Raw genomic sequence first — 14,553 nt, forward strand, 5'->3', positions numbered from 1 at the left:
TCCACCAGCACTCCCAGGTCCTTCTCTGCAGAGCTGCTCTCCAGCAGGTCGGCCCCCAGCTTGTACTGGTGCTGAGGGTTATTTCTCTCTAGGGGCAAGACCCTGTACTTGCCCTTGTTGAACCTCAGGAGGTTCCTCTCTGCCCAGCTCTCCAGGTCTCTCTGAATGGCAGCACAGCCCTCAGGTGTCTCAGCCACTCCTCCCAGCTTGGTAGCATCAGCAAACTTGCTGAGGAGACACTGTGTCCCCTCATCCTGGWCATTGATGAAAGAGTTGAACAGGATGGGACCCAGTACTGAGCCCTGGGGGATGCCACTAGCCACAGGCCTCCAACTGGACTCCACGCCACTGRTGACGACCCTCTGAGCTCTGCCTTTCAGCCAGTTCTCARTCCACCTCACTGYCGACTCATCTAACCCACAGTTCCTGAGCTTATCTAGGAGGAAGTTATCGGAGACAGTGTCAAAAGCCTTGCTGAAGGCAAGGTACACAACGTCCTCTGCTCTCCACTCATCTACCCAGCTAAGAATAGCTCTTTTCTCTAGAGCTATTCAAACTATTGCATGCTGAGATGTTTCTAGTTGTTGGGATTATTCATATGTCCCTGAATAATGTTGTTTTTTCCCTGTTCTCAAGATAAATAGTATGACTTTTTAATGTTGACAACCCTTAATCAAAAAAAAAAAAAAAATTTATGGGGCTTGTAACTTTGCATGCCAGTTCTTTTGCTATTCAGAGATAAGGATTACCTGGTCCGTGCAAAATCAAGCACATAATCTTACCAACTTTGATTCAATTTTCAATGTACTAGTGTTAATTCCCATGCTGTTTTCTACTGCTTATCCCATTTTGATTCTATTGTATCAGTTGTTGACAAATATGACAATGTATAAAAATACTCTTTCTGCCTTTAGTGTTCTATTAAATGATGTTTATTCTTTTCACTGCAGCCCTAATTGATTCTTTGGCAGTATGTAAAATGGAAAACAGCAGTTCTATTCCACTTATACAAAGACGTGCTGAGCTAGATCTTGCAAGCTGTACTTTATCCATAAACTTTCTTGCCTTTAAAACATAGCTTTCTTCACTGTTTACTCTCTGCCTTTCCTTACCTTGCAGCTTTCAGCTTATTCTCAATGAGTTGTGAAATTCAGCTACTTTTTTTTCTTTTAGCTTTTCTTTTGACTTTGAAAATTCTAATTGTTTTAAAGGAAATGCTACTTTTTATAGTGCTCTACTACAGAACCCATATGCAAAGTAAACTACATCTCTTGGTGAAGAAATCTCTCAGCTTACTGCATTTAAAGATAYTTGCTTTCCAAAATATCATGGAAGTCAGCTTCCTATTAATCTTAATAGTACTTCTTGCAGATCATGATGGATTGTAAGGCGGAAACTGTCAGCAGAAGTATTTTTATTGTGGCTGCTGTGTTAGCTGTGAACATCTTTTATGCAATAACTTTGCACCTGTAAAATGTGACAGAATGCAGAAGGACCAAATGTTGCATTGCTTGCATTTCACATACGTAACTAATTTTGTCTTCCTATTTCTAATAATTTTCAGGTTCTCAGAAGCCACAAGAGATAATGAACACAAGCGCTCTCTTACTAAGACTCCATCTAGGATGTCTCCATACTTGGAGGAAGTCTGCACACCTGATAGCCAGAAGAGTATTAAAATCTTAAGTGGGAAAAAAAGCAAGGGAAATGGAAGAAGTAATGATCCAACYGCATCAAAGGGAAAAGTGGATGGTAAATACCTGGATATTTCAAATCAAGATTTTTTTCTATTGAATACTTCTATAAATTTTCCATATTCTAATTTGAGGGAGGCCTAGGTTTTAATGTAATTCTCTAATTCATGACTGATTCTTTAGAACCTGCAGTAGTTTCTTCTAGTTTCTTGTGTCTTTTGACTAAAATGCTTAGGTGCTAAGAACTAAGGGCAAAATAAGTGTGAAGACTTTGAAATGCTTTAACTGCCTACAGAAGAGCCTAATACAGGATGGGAGGGATAGAAACCTTTCTATGCTCTTACAGACTACATAGCAAAAGCTTTGTGTAAGAGATAAAGGGAAATCCTTTCTCTCTCTGTGAGAGAGATTCCTGATGCCTTCTCAGGGGGGTCTCATCCTTCTCTTAGAGAAGGGATATGCACTAGGCCTCTAGCTGTGTCTTAGGACAACCTGGTATTATCACCCTTAGCAGCTCTGGCTAGCTTCTGTTCCAAAGCCCTAGCTCTAAGAAGCTGCAGAAATATTTCTATTACTAACAATCTCTCAGCACCACTCTGCTACCTAACAGTCTAGCATCGTGAGTAYATTAGCACAGCTCAAGAGCCTGGAGTGGCTTGCTTTGCTGTATGAGAATATTGAAATATTGAGGGAGGAGGGAAAGAAGGGAAAAGACCTACTGCAGATCTGAAGCTGAAGTGTTCCAGAAAACTGTTTTTGTTTGGAAAAAAATCTGTTTGGATTTCCAAATAAGAGTACAGAGATTATGGCAAATCACTAACTTGCTCTTAAGGGTGAGAAAACTACGTGGGGCAGTATGTGCTATTCCTGGTCATATTACAGAGTTGTACTGGCGCACCCTAATTCTTTTTATAAAAAAAGTAATGATTCAGATCCCAAAATAGTAATGAATAGGCTCAGGAAAAAGCTGTTGCTGCTTCTCTCCTTGAGAAGATAAGGACAATATTTACATAAACTTACTTTCTGAATGCAGTCTGAGGTTATGATTTAAGATGCCTTGAGAACCGCTTGACTGAAAAATTAGTATGTATGAATGACACCTTAAATTTCAGTACAAAGTTATACAACATAAGCAGTCCATTTCCGTAACAAATGGACTGTGTAATATGGTTTACTGTGCCTACAACTTAGGCATAAACTAAGAATCACTCCATCCAGTTTGAGGTGTAGCAGATCTGCTTCTTGCCAGGGCACTCTACTTAAAATTAGAGCAAAAAGGATGCTATGCTGCACCTCTTGCTTCCTCTAGATCTGAAAACTCCTCGTTTCAAATAAATGGTATTTGTAGAATTCTGTCTTCAAAGGTAGCTGAAGGTAGCATTTTATGGCCCTTTAGATTCTGATAGTTGTAAGGTAGTCTTCACAGGCACTTTGCAACTAGCTATGTACAAAGATGCTTTTGCTATTTTTCATAAAATATGGTATCTTTATGCTTTTTGTAGTTATCACCCCCTTCAAGTTTGCAGCTCATACTGCAGAACCCACAAGCACAAAGAAGACATTTGATCTCAAAGCCAGTCTCTCAAGGCCACTTCGATATCAGCCCCATAAAGGTATTATGATCCTRTGCCACTTGCTTTCGGTATATCCCCTGTAGTAAAGAGCCTGTAAGAGGTTGATAYGAACCATGATGTAACAAAGCTGCTCAGTCCTTTTTGCGTGCCTGATTAACRCTGCATTCCTACACAATGTTTGCAAACTTCAGTTTGTGTATCGATGTTGAATTTGTAAATAAATAGGGGGGCTTTGAAAAGCATATGCTACCACAGAATATGCCCTTATCACCTTCATTCATGAATAGACATTTTTGTCTCATTCCGAACATATGTATGCACAGGAAATATGAGGGTTTTTTAAAGTAAACCTTATTCTATAAAGAGTGCAATGTTGTTGGAGGAACAAAGCAGTGATGAGCTATTTGTGTAAAGACTGTTATCCAGAAAACTACTTACCAGATATGAGCTGATAATACAGCTGAAGATGTTCACATTTTATCTCAAAAGGCAATCAGCAAAACAAGCTAGCTAGTGTAATATTTAGGATAATAAAAAGTTAAGCACTGAACTACACTAATTTACTGGCCTYTTTGCCTCTAAATTATAGGAAGACTAAAACCTTGGGGAGAATTTAAAGAAAATACTGTCCTAAATAAGGCTGTGAACAGCAACATCTCTTCATACAAGAAAGATTACAAGCAGCCACATCTCCAGACAAGGTTAGTACAGCATTATTTTAAAATAACATTACTCATAAAAAGCTAACATAATTCACTTGACTTTATACATATTTTTAAGTATATAGTTCAAGAAAGAATACCGTTAAAACGATTTTTTGCTCCAATAATCATCTAGTATCAGGAAGGCCAGAAAGACAGAAAAAAGCAATGAATCAGATACACTTTYATTCTATGAAAGTTACTAATCCTAGCACTCGGACATTTATTTTAATCTCAAATCAGCTGTGAACATTGATATGTTTTTACTTTCAATGTTAATCTGTGTATCTAAGGGAAAATATTTGTCTGGAAGTTTGGAGTTGATCTAAAATGTAACTGTTCTTGACTCACAGCTAATGCAGCACATTGGTAAAACATATGTTAAGCTTGGTTAAATGTATGCTGTATGCTAAGTCTTGTTTAACTTAAGATTTCTTTTGGTTGCTTGTGTCTATTCTTAGACTTCCAGTCTGATTATTTTTTCTCTTCCCCTTCAGGGAAGAAAGGCGTGAGAAGCATGAGGAAGAGAGAAAAAAGAAAAAGGCTCAGGCTCTTGGAAACCGTAGAGGACTAACTGTGGCTTAGGAGAAATCAGAAATATCTATAATACTGTAAATACTGTTCCTCTCATGTAAATATTTGTGCTATCTCTGTGTTAGAGTATGTGTCAGGCTGCTATTACAAGTGGAATCCAAAGTGCTTTGAATAAGTGTGTCTGAGCATAATGTTTTAGTGATTGACTCTCCCAATGAACCAAAAGTCCTAAACTTCTAGGAGCTTAGAACTGCCTCCAGTTGCTTAATAAAACTTTCATCTAACTCCTGAATTGACTGGATATTCTTGAMTTCAACAAGTAGATTCAGTAAGTCTGAACTAAAAGATGTTAAAGGAGAAAATGTAAGTSAAAAAGATGCTCAAAGAGCCTCCCCGTAACTTAGGTCAGGTACCAGCGTGCATTCCTTACTTGCTAGAATGCATTCTTTGGATTGCAAGCTTCAACTAATCTTCTGGTAATTAAAACAGTAGGAGATAAAACAGGGGACTGCTTCCCCTTTCCCCATATCAATCCTTATCTTCTAACATCTCTTACAGCAATTATTCAGCATTTCTAATTGTATAACTGTGGAGTAGCAGGGAATCTCCCACAGAATAAAAAATATTCAAACTCTTTGGGAAACTACAGAGCCTAGAGCACAGCACAATTTTAAAATAAAACTTTGAAAAATCACTTTTTAATTGTGACCTTTTTAAAGTTACCATCTGGATACTTTGTGAACCATTAAGATTTTGTTCTTTTCCATGTGGAATARCAGATACTAAGAGAACAATTCTGCTTCATTGTTCTCTATAATGCTTTAAAGATGTTAAATGTATTACTGAGGCATACTTAGGATCTCAGATTTCAAAGCTGGTGTTGCTGTTAGCTTTTCTGTCTACTTTTTTCCTGTGTGGACAAATTATGGACAAAGCAATGACTGGAAAGGTAATTTAGCAATTATCTCATAGCTAGAATTGTAAGTAAATTCAGTTTACTTTTCTATCACATCAAATATGCTGAAGTGTCAAGCTCATGCAATCTTTTATAAAGTTAAGTGGGGAGAAATTAAATGTTTTGTRTATATCTTGGATTTGTATACATCACTGATTGTACCCCTTGCATGTGTATGTGTAACTGCCTCTAGTGCTATAGCACTAATCTTGCTCAYATCTATTATTGCTAGTCTCCTTTTTCTGGAACTGATCATTTTTTTTCCTTACTAATGAGCTTGCCTGCCACTCTTGGAAARGATATCAGAACACACGTACATTCAAAAGTTAAACATTGCCCCTGCTTTGCTCTTAAACTATTACCTAATTCTGTGCAAGAGGGAAAACTACAGTATAGGACACCTTCATCTTGCTTTGTCATGGGTCTTTTTCATATTTAAAAAAAAATGTGTTTTTTAAATATTCCTCACTGAGGATACTGGAGGATGTCCATGTTTTGATTAGACTAAGATTATAAAACATGTGGAACTAAATGATTCAGCAGTTGTACTTTAATGCTTTCTTAAATTACTGTAAAGCAAATGCCTCAAAAGCAGAGGGACTGAGCTTTTGTGATGCCAGTGGAGCCTGTGATTTTACAATACCCCCTTTCAGTGGGAAGAGTGACCTTGCCACTTCCATCTTGCCTCTCTAACCCTAGTGCCCAGGAATGGTGCTCATTAGGCTCTCTGCTGTGCCATTTTAGGGAACTGACAGTGATGTGAGCTGTCACCCACTTCCTCCCTCCTTCAATCTTTGAGTATTATGATGTTGTAGAGCTAAAGTTGAAAAGAAATAAAGCTATCATCACCAGCTCTAAAGTAAAAAGCCACCCTGCCCACTCCAGCCAAAGCTACCGTTCCAGGCTTGACAGGGGAAGGATGCTGGGGTTTTTTTGTTTTTATATTCACATGAGTCAAACCTAAAGGCTACAGTACTTCTGCCCTTTCCACTTTGAGTTCTGTTCACTGTTGTTTTTCAGAAGCTGAGTGGCACTTCAGTGTACAATATTCACTTTTTAAGTGTACCAGTTCTCACTGTAGTTAAAAACAATGTTACATGCAACAGTCTTAAACTGGGAAAACTGTCTATAAACAACATAATGTAATAGAAAATGAAGGTGTTACACAAAGAAAAGCTACAAGCTCACAAAGTGTTTTTATTTTCTGTAATGGTCAGGACAGAAGCCAAGCTTTATAYAGTCAACAGTTACTACTTTGTAGATATGTATCAGAACTTGCCTCAGGCTACGTTCCATTCCAGTCCATGTACATACAGTCCCCCTAGGCATCTTCTAGCTGCCAARCAGAATCCAACAGCCACATTACTTCAGACACCAGTTCATGCTTTTAACAATTTGAAGAACATTACGTAAATACTAAGTTACAACCTACACTTCAAGGAGAATTATAAGAATTAAGCAGCTTAAGTGTACTCCAAAGGACAGGAAGACCATCTTAGACTYGAGGATTCTTTTCATATTTCTCATATGCAAATACTTCTGTATGAGCTCTGTCATTGATCAGGCCAATAAAATCAATCTCCAGCTGGAATGGACCATCTACTTTATCTCCCAATGTGAATCCAAGGGTACTTATCTAATTTAAAAATGCAAACATTAGAACAGTGTTTACAATAATGCTAAAATCAAACATGATATGTAACACTTCAATATTYTAGAGGTCTATGGCTAGCTCTTTTGAACAGTGTTATTTATTCAAAATTTTTAACAAAAATCTCTGCCTGTGTCAGTTTTGAGACTTCCGTCCAACTAGTTTCATCGTGTTTGAAAATATACTTGTTTAAAGTTTGTTACAGTTCCAAGGTGAGAAATATGTATTTAAGTAGGGAAGGGAACTTTCATTATAGATGAAGTTAAAAGTATCTGGTATAAATATGAGAGTATGCCAAAACAGATACTTCAGAACACATGGCACTTTGTTGCTTATTTTTATATTAAGGCAAGTTGCTTAACCACTGTTCCCTAATTAGACTGTCTCGTGTTCTGAAATAGAAGAATGTCTCACATGGCCTTCCCCTACTGTTTTATGCCACCACCCTGCAAATTTGTTTAATAAATTCCACTAAAATCCCTGTGACACTCCTTTCACAGCCTCCAGCATAATCATTTCTCAAAACAAATCAGGTAACTCAGTGGAGGAGCATCTATTAAATGCTTGGTACCCCTGAGCTCTGCTACAAGTGCAAGTCTGCTTTGCATCCATGATTTTAAGAAAYGCTGTATATACAGAAAAATAATGCTTAGGACATGTCCAATTATTCAGTTTTAATCACAGGAATTGAGGATAAATATGTATTGCAGATGGATGCTAAGCAAATAATAGAACAAAGATAAAATAAATACTTTGACATCTCTCTCAGATTGTTCTAGTGTTTCAACTGCTTTATTCTCTGAACYAAACCCTACAATCTGCCTCTTGGCATCTACAGCCTGAAGAGCCTTTAGAGCTACATCTCTCTGCTTCCTATTGTTTCAAATGACTATGGGAGTCACCAAACTCTTGCTAAGGAATATATTCCTTTACAAACCCTAGATACAATGACTGTTTCCTGCCTTTTTATTCTTGTTCACCCACCCTATGTTTCCTGTGGTTGGGTACTGGGAAAACAGGGTAACACGAGAAGACTGAGATGTTTTATTAAGATCTCTGTAATATACTTCAATTGACTTCACACTGCTTTCCCTATTTATAGGCTTCTAAAAATGCACTGGTAAAACTATRTATCATATTATCAGAAATACCAGGTTCATGACTTTTATGGGAATCAAAAATATTCTGCCTGTGAAACATTAAGCATAAGACAACAAGAGATGAAAGCCAGGTGCAGGGGATGTTTAGATCAATGTTAGATGACCTAAAGATTTCCAAATTAGCTATATTGTGATAAAATAATCTTAAGGGAAATTTCAGAGAGATAAGACCTACAGAAAACTTGCCTTGTCTAACCAGAGAGGATGCTGGTCATCCTGGATTCTTCCTCGACTGGAGAGAAAGAACTTGGAGAATGGAATCTGGCATCATAAATAGAGACTTTAGTGTCAACAGTACATGAAATAAAAACTTAAAAAGAAAAGCCTGCCTTACTAAACAAAATAACTGTCTGTCTACATCTGGTAGCAACGCCACTCAGGTACATAGAACTGCCACAGTGAAATGGGCCAGAGCAATTCTTTCACTAACCTCGCCCTAGTCCCATGCTGTTCTGTGATGGAYGTTTCTAGCTGTCRTACAGGWTTATCAGTCACTGTATAACAGACAYGCTGTTGAACAGACTACATACTTAAATGGAAACAAAGTATGGCTGTTGAAAAAATTACTGTTTCACAGATCCAGGGTCAGAACCCTTGGACTCTTTGTTTCAGGAACCTCTAAAACAGAAACATATTTAAGAGAGTTAATGGGCTTTTTTTAGATTTATTGGAAGATTCATTAATTTACCTTTATTTCTTCCCAGTATGGCCCTCCTCTGGTGAACATGAAGTAGTTGTACAGATCATCTTTGTGATGGGAGAAGTAGGGGTCTGTATAAATGTTTATCATCCAAGGTCTGCCATCACCACGAACACGTAAATACAGACTATTGAAGTTTGACCAGTCATAATACTTCTTCTTAGCAAAAGATCCCTACAAAACATTAATAAATATTATTAATAAATATTATTCCTGCTTAACCCTTGAGTGAGAATGTGCACTATGAAAAACAGAGCACTACTGCTTTGATCACTTCTCTTGCTCTTCTTTCAAATAGTATCTACTGTGACRTAGTGGAAACTGGGTTACTCTTTCATCACACTAGTCACYGATCTCATTGAATTTCAGCACTGAATTAGAGCCCACAAAACACAGTATCATCACTCTAAAGACCCACACTTTAATTATAAATCACAACAGTGTAACTATCAGAAATGAGACTTCCTTCCTAGGATCAAATTCCCTACCAGGCAAGTACAAATAAATAAATAAATAAATAAATAAATAAATAATCACAGAATGCTACAGTGATGGAGCAGGCCTGCAGTTCATTAAGTTTAATATTCTGTGTCAATACTAGATTATTCAGAGGAAGTTACGAGAAACTGAAAAAGCAGAATAACCTACTCCTTGTGATAACTTCCCTTATTAAAGGCTGACTTGAGCAATGAAATCATGTGTAAGTTTTCCAACCTCCTTTGTCATTAACTGTGCATAACGACATGGATTACCAGCATCTAATTCTCATCTGATTTTTTTTTTACTGAAGATCTTAGAAGTCCTGGTATTGCAATTTGCACAAAGGCAGATCCAAGAACCTTCAGAAACTTCTACTGAGGCCACTGCAGCAACTGAAGGTGGCCAGGCTATTCTTGAACAAAATTGCTTAAGCTAAGTCAAAATAGCACCAAAAATCCAGAGGTTTCCCTGCTATTTTGCAGCACTATGGTTACCTATCAACCTTCATCAACTCATTGTAGAGGAAATATGATAACTGATAATAAGTTAATACCAGAACTGTATTGATTTTATGCTTTTGCCAGTTCTGAGGCTTCTACTTAAAACCAATCAAAAAAACAACAACCCCCACCCCAGACTTTGTATTTGTATCTTTACAATACAATCTGAGGTCAGAGAGTGAAGATGGACTGATACCTCCACTACTTCAGAGTCATACATGCACAAGTTAGCAGCCATCCGGGGAATTTAAYGCAGATGAGATTCAACCTAGTATTTTGCTCCCCTGCCCCAGTGTTGCCATTTTAATCAGTATTACCATTTTAATCAGTGTTCATCTACCTATCACTCTCCCACTGATTTTGCTTGCTCATATTCTCTGTTCTCCAAATTTCTAGCTCATAAGTTTTTTCACCTGTGTTCTTGTGTTAAGTCACAGATACCAGACAAAAAAAAGTATCTTGTACATTGAGTCAAAACGTTGTTTTGCTTTTTAAGGATGTTTAAAAAAAAAGAAGGAAAACAGCAGTATCAACAGTAAGCATACGCATTTCTGGTTCTGTTTTGCTCAATTTAGAGCTACCAGATTTGTCTATTTGTCTCCTGCTTTTTCTGTTATTTATGAGGACTCAGACCTTTGAAGTCCATTTCAGAACACTTTTGTCTCTATGAGGAGAAAGAAAAAAAGGGGGAAAAAAAAAGACTAGCTCATTCACCTAAAACAAGAGCTTGATGAATGGGCTGAGTTAAAGCTCAGGAATTTTTTTCTCACGACATATTCGATTATCTCCAAATTTAGAATGACTCATCTATTTTAATTATACCAATTTTGGATATAAAGTTTCATTACAGATCCTTCATTTGTGAGGAGAACGCGTACAGACCTGTATTAATGAGCAGATTTCCTATTGTACAGTACTAAATGATTAAACATAAAATATTCCTCTTCTAAGAGAGGAAAACTAAATCTGAGAAGAAGTTTTAAGTTCATTCCAGGTCAAAGCACACAGCAGCAATTTCATCTGTGAAGGAACTGGTGTTCCTGAAGGTGAGGACTGCAGCAGACAACAGACCGTTTGTCCTTACAGGGACGAGAATGTCACCAAAAGCTCCCCCTGTTTCTGTTCTTGTTACAGGAAAGTTTTCTCTGATTAAATAGTAAATGTTAAGCTGTACTTACCACTAGTGGTTTGGATCTCATACTACAGTATCCACTGTATTTTGTCTCCCCATCACGAGGTACTTCAGTATTGAGGGTCCCATACAGTAGAGCAGCCTGGTTATTCCTACCTAATTTCAGGTAAACTTCACTTTTCCCTCCAATTTCTACATCAGAGGAAATTACCCATTTTTTTAAATCTTCTTGGCTCCGGAATACCCATAYCACCCTTGTCTGTTCTAATATGTGCTCATTGAGTGGACGGCCTTCAGGTCCTATTAAGTGATCTTTAATCTCCTTCTTCAGCAATCCTAGTTGAGTCTTTAAGACAYCTATTCCCTTCTTAAAACTGAAATCACTCTTTTGCCAAGATGGTGTTTTTTCCGGCTGTGACCCTGGCCTCCTGTAGCTGCTATACAATTTTGACACAGAATCAGTGAGGAGAGGTCCAAGAAAAGGATGCAAGACTGTGTGTCTGCAGCATCTACTACGTACAAAAGTACTGCTCAGCAATGTAACAGTCAGAGCCATAGTGGTAAATTTGAAGGATTCACTTCCAGTAAGGCAGTTATCAGGCTTCCAAATAATTTAACAATAATATGAATATCCACAAGTATCTTTTGTTACTGTAGCTTGTTTCCACCTTCAATGAAAAAAAGCAGATAAAAAAATTACACACTGAATGCTTGTAAAACTGATTTGAGAAGAGTATCAGTTAAAAGTCTAACCCATTGTAAAAAAAAGAATTAAATATAACTTAAAATATTACATTTGTTCAATTCTCTAGTTTATTAAGTGATTTCTGCCCTATGCCTTTTCCCCATGGTGACTCATGGAAATAGGACAAAACTAAGTCAAGTACATGAAGGAAAATTGTTTTCTTTTTCYGTTTGCAGTTTTATTTCATCCATTCACTATAAATAGGTTCAGGTATTACAAGGAGTAGTAGCAAACAGTCTTACAAAAAATATTTTAAAAATATGGCACCTTCATAGCAAGAAAGTATTATTCCCTGCTATCAAATGATAAATTCACACAGCTAGACCCTAGTGCCACATGCACTGCAATGACAGTCTCAGCTGACAGTCATAGATGATAATATATATCATGCACCTGAACATGCAATCACAGCACATTCTTCTTCCATCTTGAGGGGGCACACGGGCCCATCAACGTGTCTAGTTTAGGACTACAAAAAGGCCTGCAAAGAATTAAAATCAACCCCCCCCCAAAAAAATATCATGAAAGATTACTTTTTTCTTTTTTAATAAAGCATTGAAAAATCTGAAAATCTTTTGTTTTGCTCTATGTCACTGCTGGTAGGAAAGCCCTTGCTACACAGTTATTCTCTAATTGATAATGAAGAGCCTTAGTATTCAAGACTGTGCAGAGACTATTRTATCTCCAGCTCATAAGATTAGACTTGCTAGTTGCCTGGATTTTTTTTTTTTTTATTATTATTATTGGTACTGAATAAATTCCAAGAACAATGTCAAATCAGTTAATTTTCTCAGCAATTTTAAGAGAGCAGTCAACTCAAGATAAATTATAGAAGTATCATATTGGACCCTTTGATTTAAAAATTCTTAAGGGGAATTAACAAGTTAAAAAAAATACACTCACTCCCCCCCTTCACTCATAGAATCTTCTGAGCTGTGAAGTCCCATATAGCTGTGGAACAGCAGTAGGCTGTTCCTTTCCTTTTCTGTCCCCTAAACCCCCATTTTCTTTTAAACTTCCTTCTCTCTTCCTCTTGCAACGTGAGCTCAGTGATGAAGCTGGCTTTCCACAGTGTAGTACCTGTCAGGGAGCTAGGTCAACTATAATCAATCCACATCTTGGACTAGCCGCAGTAGCAGTACTATACTACTTTCCAGCAACAGTTGCTAAACGTCTTATTGTCTCCTGTCACCTGATCATAACACATCTAAGCATCAAGTAACAACCCACATACTAGCCAACACTGCAAAAAAGACTCGCGGCCAACCAGAGCACGKACTGCACCGCACGGCCCTGCCCTCGCTTCCCCCGGGTGCTGAGGGGAAAAGCGAGCAAGCGACCGCCGCCCCCGCGCCCAACCGCCCTCTCCCAGCAGCCCCCGCGCCCAACGGCCACCCCACCCCCCACCCCGCGCGCAGGGCCCCGCGCCCAACCGCCCGCTCCCAGCAGCCCCCGCGCCCAACGGCCCCCCGGCCTCCTCTCTGCGCCCCCCCTCCCCAGGCAGGGCCCCGCGCACAACCACTCCCCGCCCAGCCGCCCCCCGGGCGGGGCCTCGCGCACAACCATCCCCGCTCTCAGCTCGGGACGGACCAGGAGCTCCCCGCGCCCTCCGCTCCGTAACTCAGGGCTCCCCCGGGACAACGCTGCAGCCCCGCCGCGGTCTCGTCTCCACCAGTCGCCGGTCCGGCGCTTCCGGGCCCGCCGGGGAAYGTGGCCGCGGCGCGCGGGTTCCGGGCCCGCCGTGGCGGCCCCGCGGCCGCCYCCCCAGTCAGGCCGCGGCGCTCTCACCCGGTGCCAGGGAGGGTGCAGACCGCTTTATTGGCAGCGTCTCTTCGGCGCGGGGCGGGACTGTTAAACACCACTAATGTTTTAGGAAGGTGCGTGTCACAAAAGCCACATTTTAATCATTTTCGTGGATGTCCCGGATTCTCTTTGATTAGTGGCTTCTATTTGGAGTCCTCTCCTTCTTTTCATCATAAATTTAGTGAGTATGTAGCATGTTGGAATATCTTCAGTTTTATTTTATCACGTTTTCATGTACTCCACTGGCCARCTGAACTTTGAAAATCGGAGGTCCTCATGTTCGCTTTTAATCACCACCCTCATCTTGACGATCACCAAACTACAATTAAGAGCTTTTAYTTACAAGGACTACAAACAGGCAAACACAAACATAATTATTAGTTTACTTGTTTTGATGTCATCACCTACTAGGATAAACTGAAACACACCGATTTTGCTATGTACTGCTGCTCTGTACGCATGCTATCCTCTGTATATGCCATGCTTATACATGTATTTTAAATCAGTAGAGGGAGCTTTTTTGGATTTTGAACTGGTAAGTTTTAAAACATCCACCTTTTGCCATTTTAGTTGTAGTTTCCAGTCTCTCATATTTTGTGTGCTCAGACATATTACGGATCAGTTACATGTTTTTCCTGTAAAAAGTTTCATGTGAAAACTGTAGTTTACCTTAATGGGTCAAGCTATATGCTACAAGCGTCTTCAGAATTACCTAGAACTGATTTCACACGCGTGTTAAACGCAGCAAAAAATTGCGTGTGGYTTACTCTCCTCAGTATATAATACGCATGAGAAGCTGTACGTTAAGCTGTTGTAAGAGTGACCTGCCAGAAATTTACTTCATACCGTGAGCGCAGAGAGAAGAGACTGTCTCTCAGCAGGCGTCCAGAAGTCTTTTTAACTTCTGGCTAGTTAATCCTTGGG

General features: G+C 39.1%; 2 protein-coding genes across 5 annotated transcripts in view; one reads left to right on the forward strand and one right to left on the reverse strand.

The window, feature by feature from the left end:
• Window positions 1-5,595, forward strand: part of NUSAP1 (nucleolar and spindle associated protein 1) — a 13,934-nt gene extending 8,339 nt beyond the window's left edge. Inside the window, exons 9-12 of the mRNA XM_085306604.1 lie at window positions 1,565-1,752; window positions 3,197-3,307; window positions 3,858-3,969; window positions 4,467-5,595. Coding sequence (XP_085162730.1) covers window positions 1,565-1,752; window positions 3,197-3,307; window positions 3,858-3,969; window positions 4,467-4,554 — 499 coding nt within the window. The 3' untranslated portion in view covers window positions 4,555-5,595. The remainder of the gene's footprint in view (window positions 1-1,564; window positions 1,753-3,196; window positions 3,308-3,857; window positions 3,970-4,466) is intronic.
• Window positions 5,596-6,642: 1,047 nt separating this feature from the next.
• Window positions 6,643-13,515, reverse strand: NDUFAF1 (NADH:ubiquinone oxidoreductase complex assembly factor 1). 4 transcript variants are annotated; one of them, XM_085306641.1, is made up of 5 exons: window positions 13,417-13,515; window positions 11,128-11,749; window positions 8,958-9,143; window positions 8,456-8,530; window positions 6,643-6,794 (listed from the first exon to the last, which is right to left on the reverse strand). In XM_085306641.1, exons 2-5 carry the CDS (start codon window positions 11,635-11,637, stop codon window positions 6,780-6,782), a joined length of 786 nt encoding a protein of 261 aa, XP_085162767.1. In that variant the 5' UTR covers window positions 11,638-11,749; window positions 13,417-13,515; the 3' UTR covers window positions 6,643-6,779. The 4 variants fall into 4 exon arrangements, with proteins under 4 accessions (XP_085162767.1, XP_085162740.1, XP_085162757.1 ...); XM_085306614.1 differs by having other exon boundaries at window positions 6,643-7,094; XM_085306631.1 differs by lacking the exon at window positions 13,417-13,515 and adding an exon at window positions 12,907-13,148 and having other exon boundaries at window positions 6,643-7,094.
• Window positions 13,516-14,553: the final 1,038 nt, after the last annotated feature.

This window comes from Rhea americana, unplaced genomic scaffold (genome assembly GCF_003343005.1).
Source record: "Rhea americana isolate MKP2758 unplaced genomic scaffold, rheAme1 scaffold_102, whole genome shotgun sequence".
Classification (NCBI taxonomy): Eukaryota; Metazoa; Chordata; class Aves; order Rheiformes; family Rheidae; genus Rhea; species Rhea americana.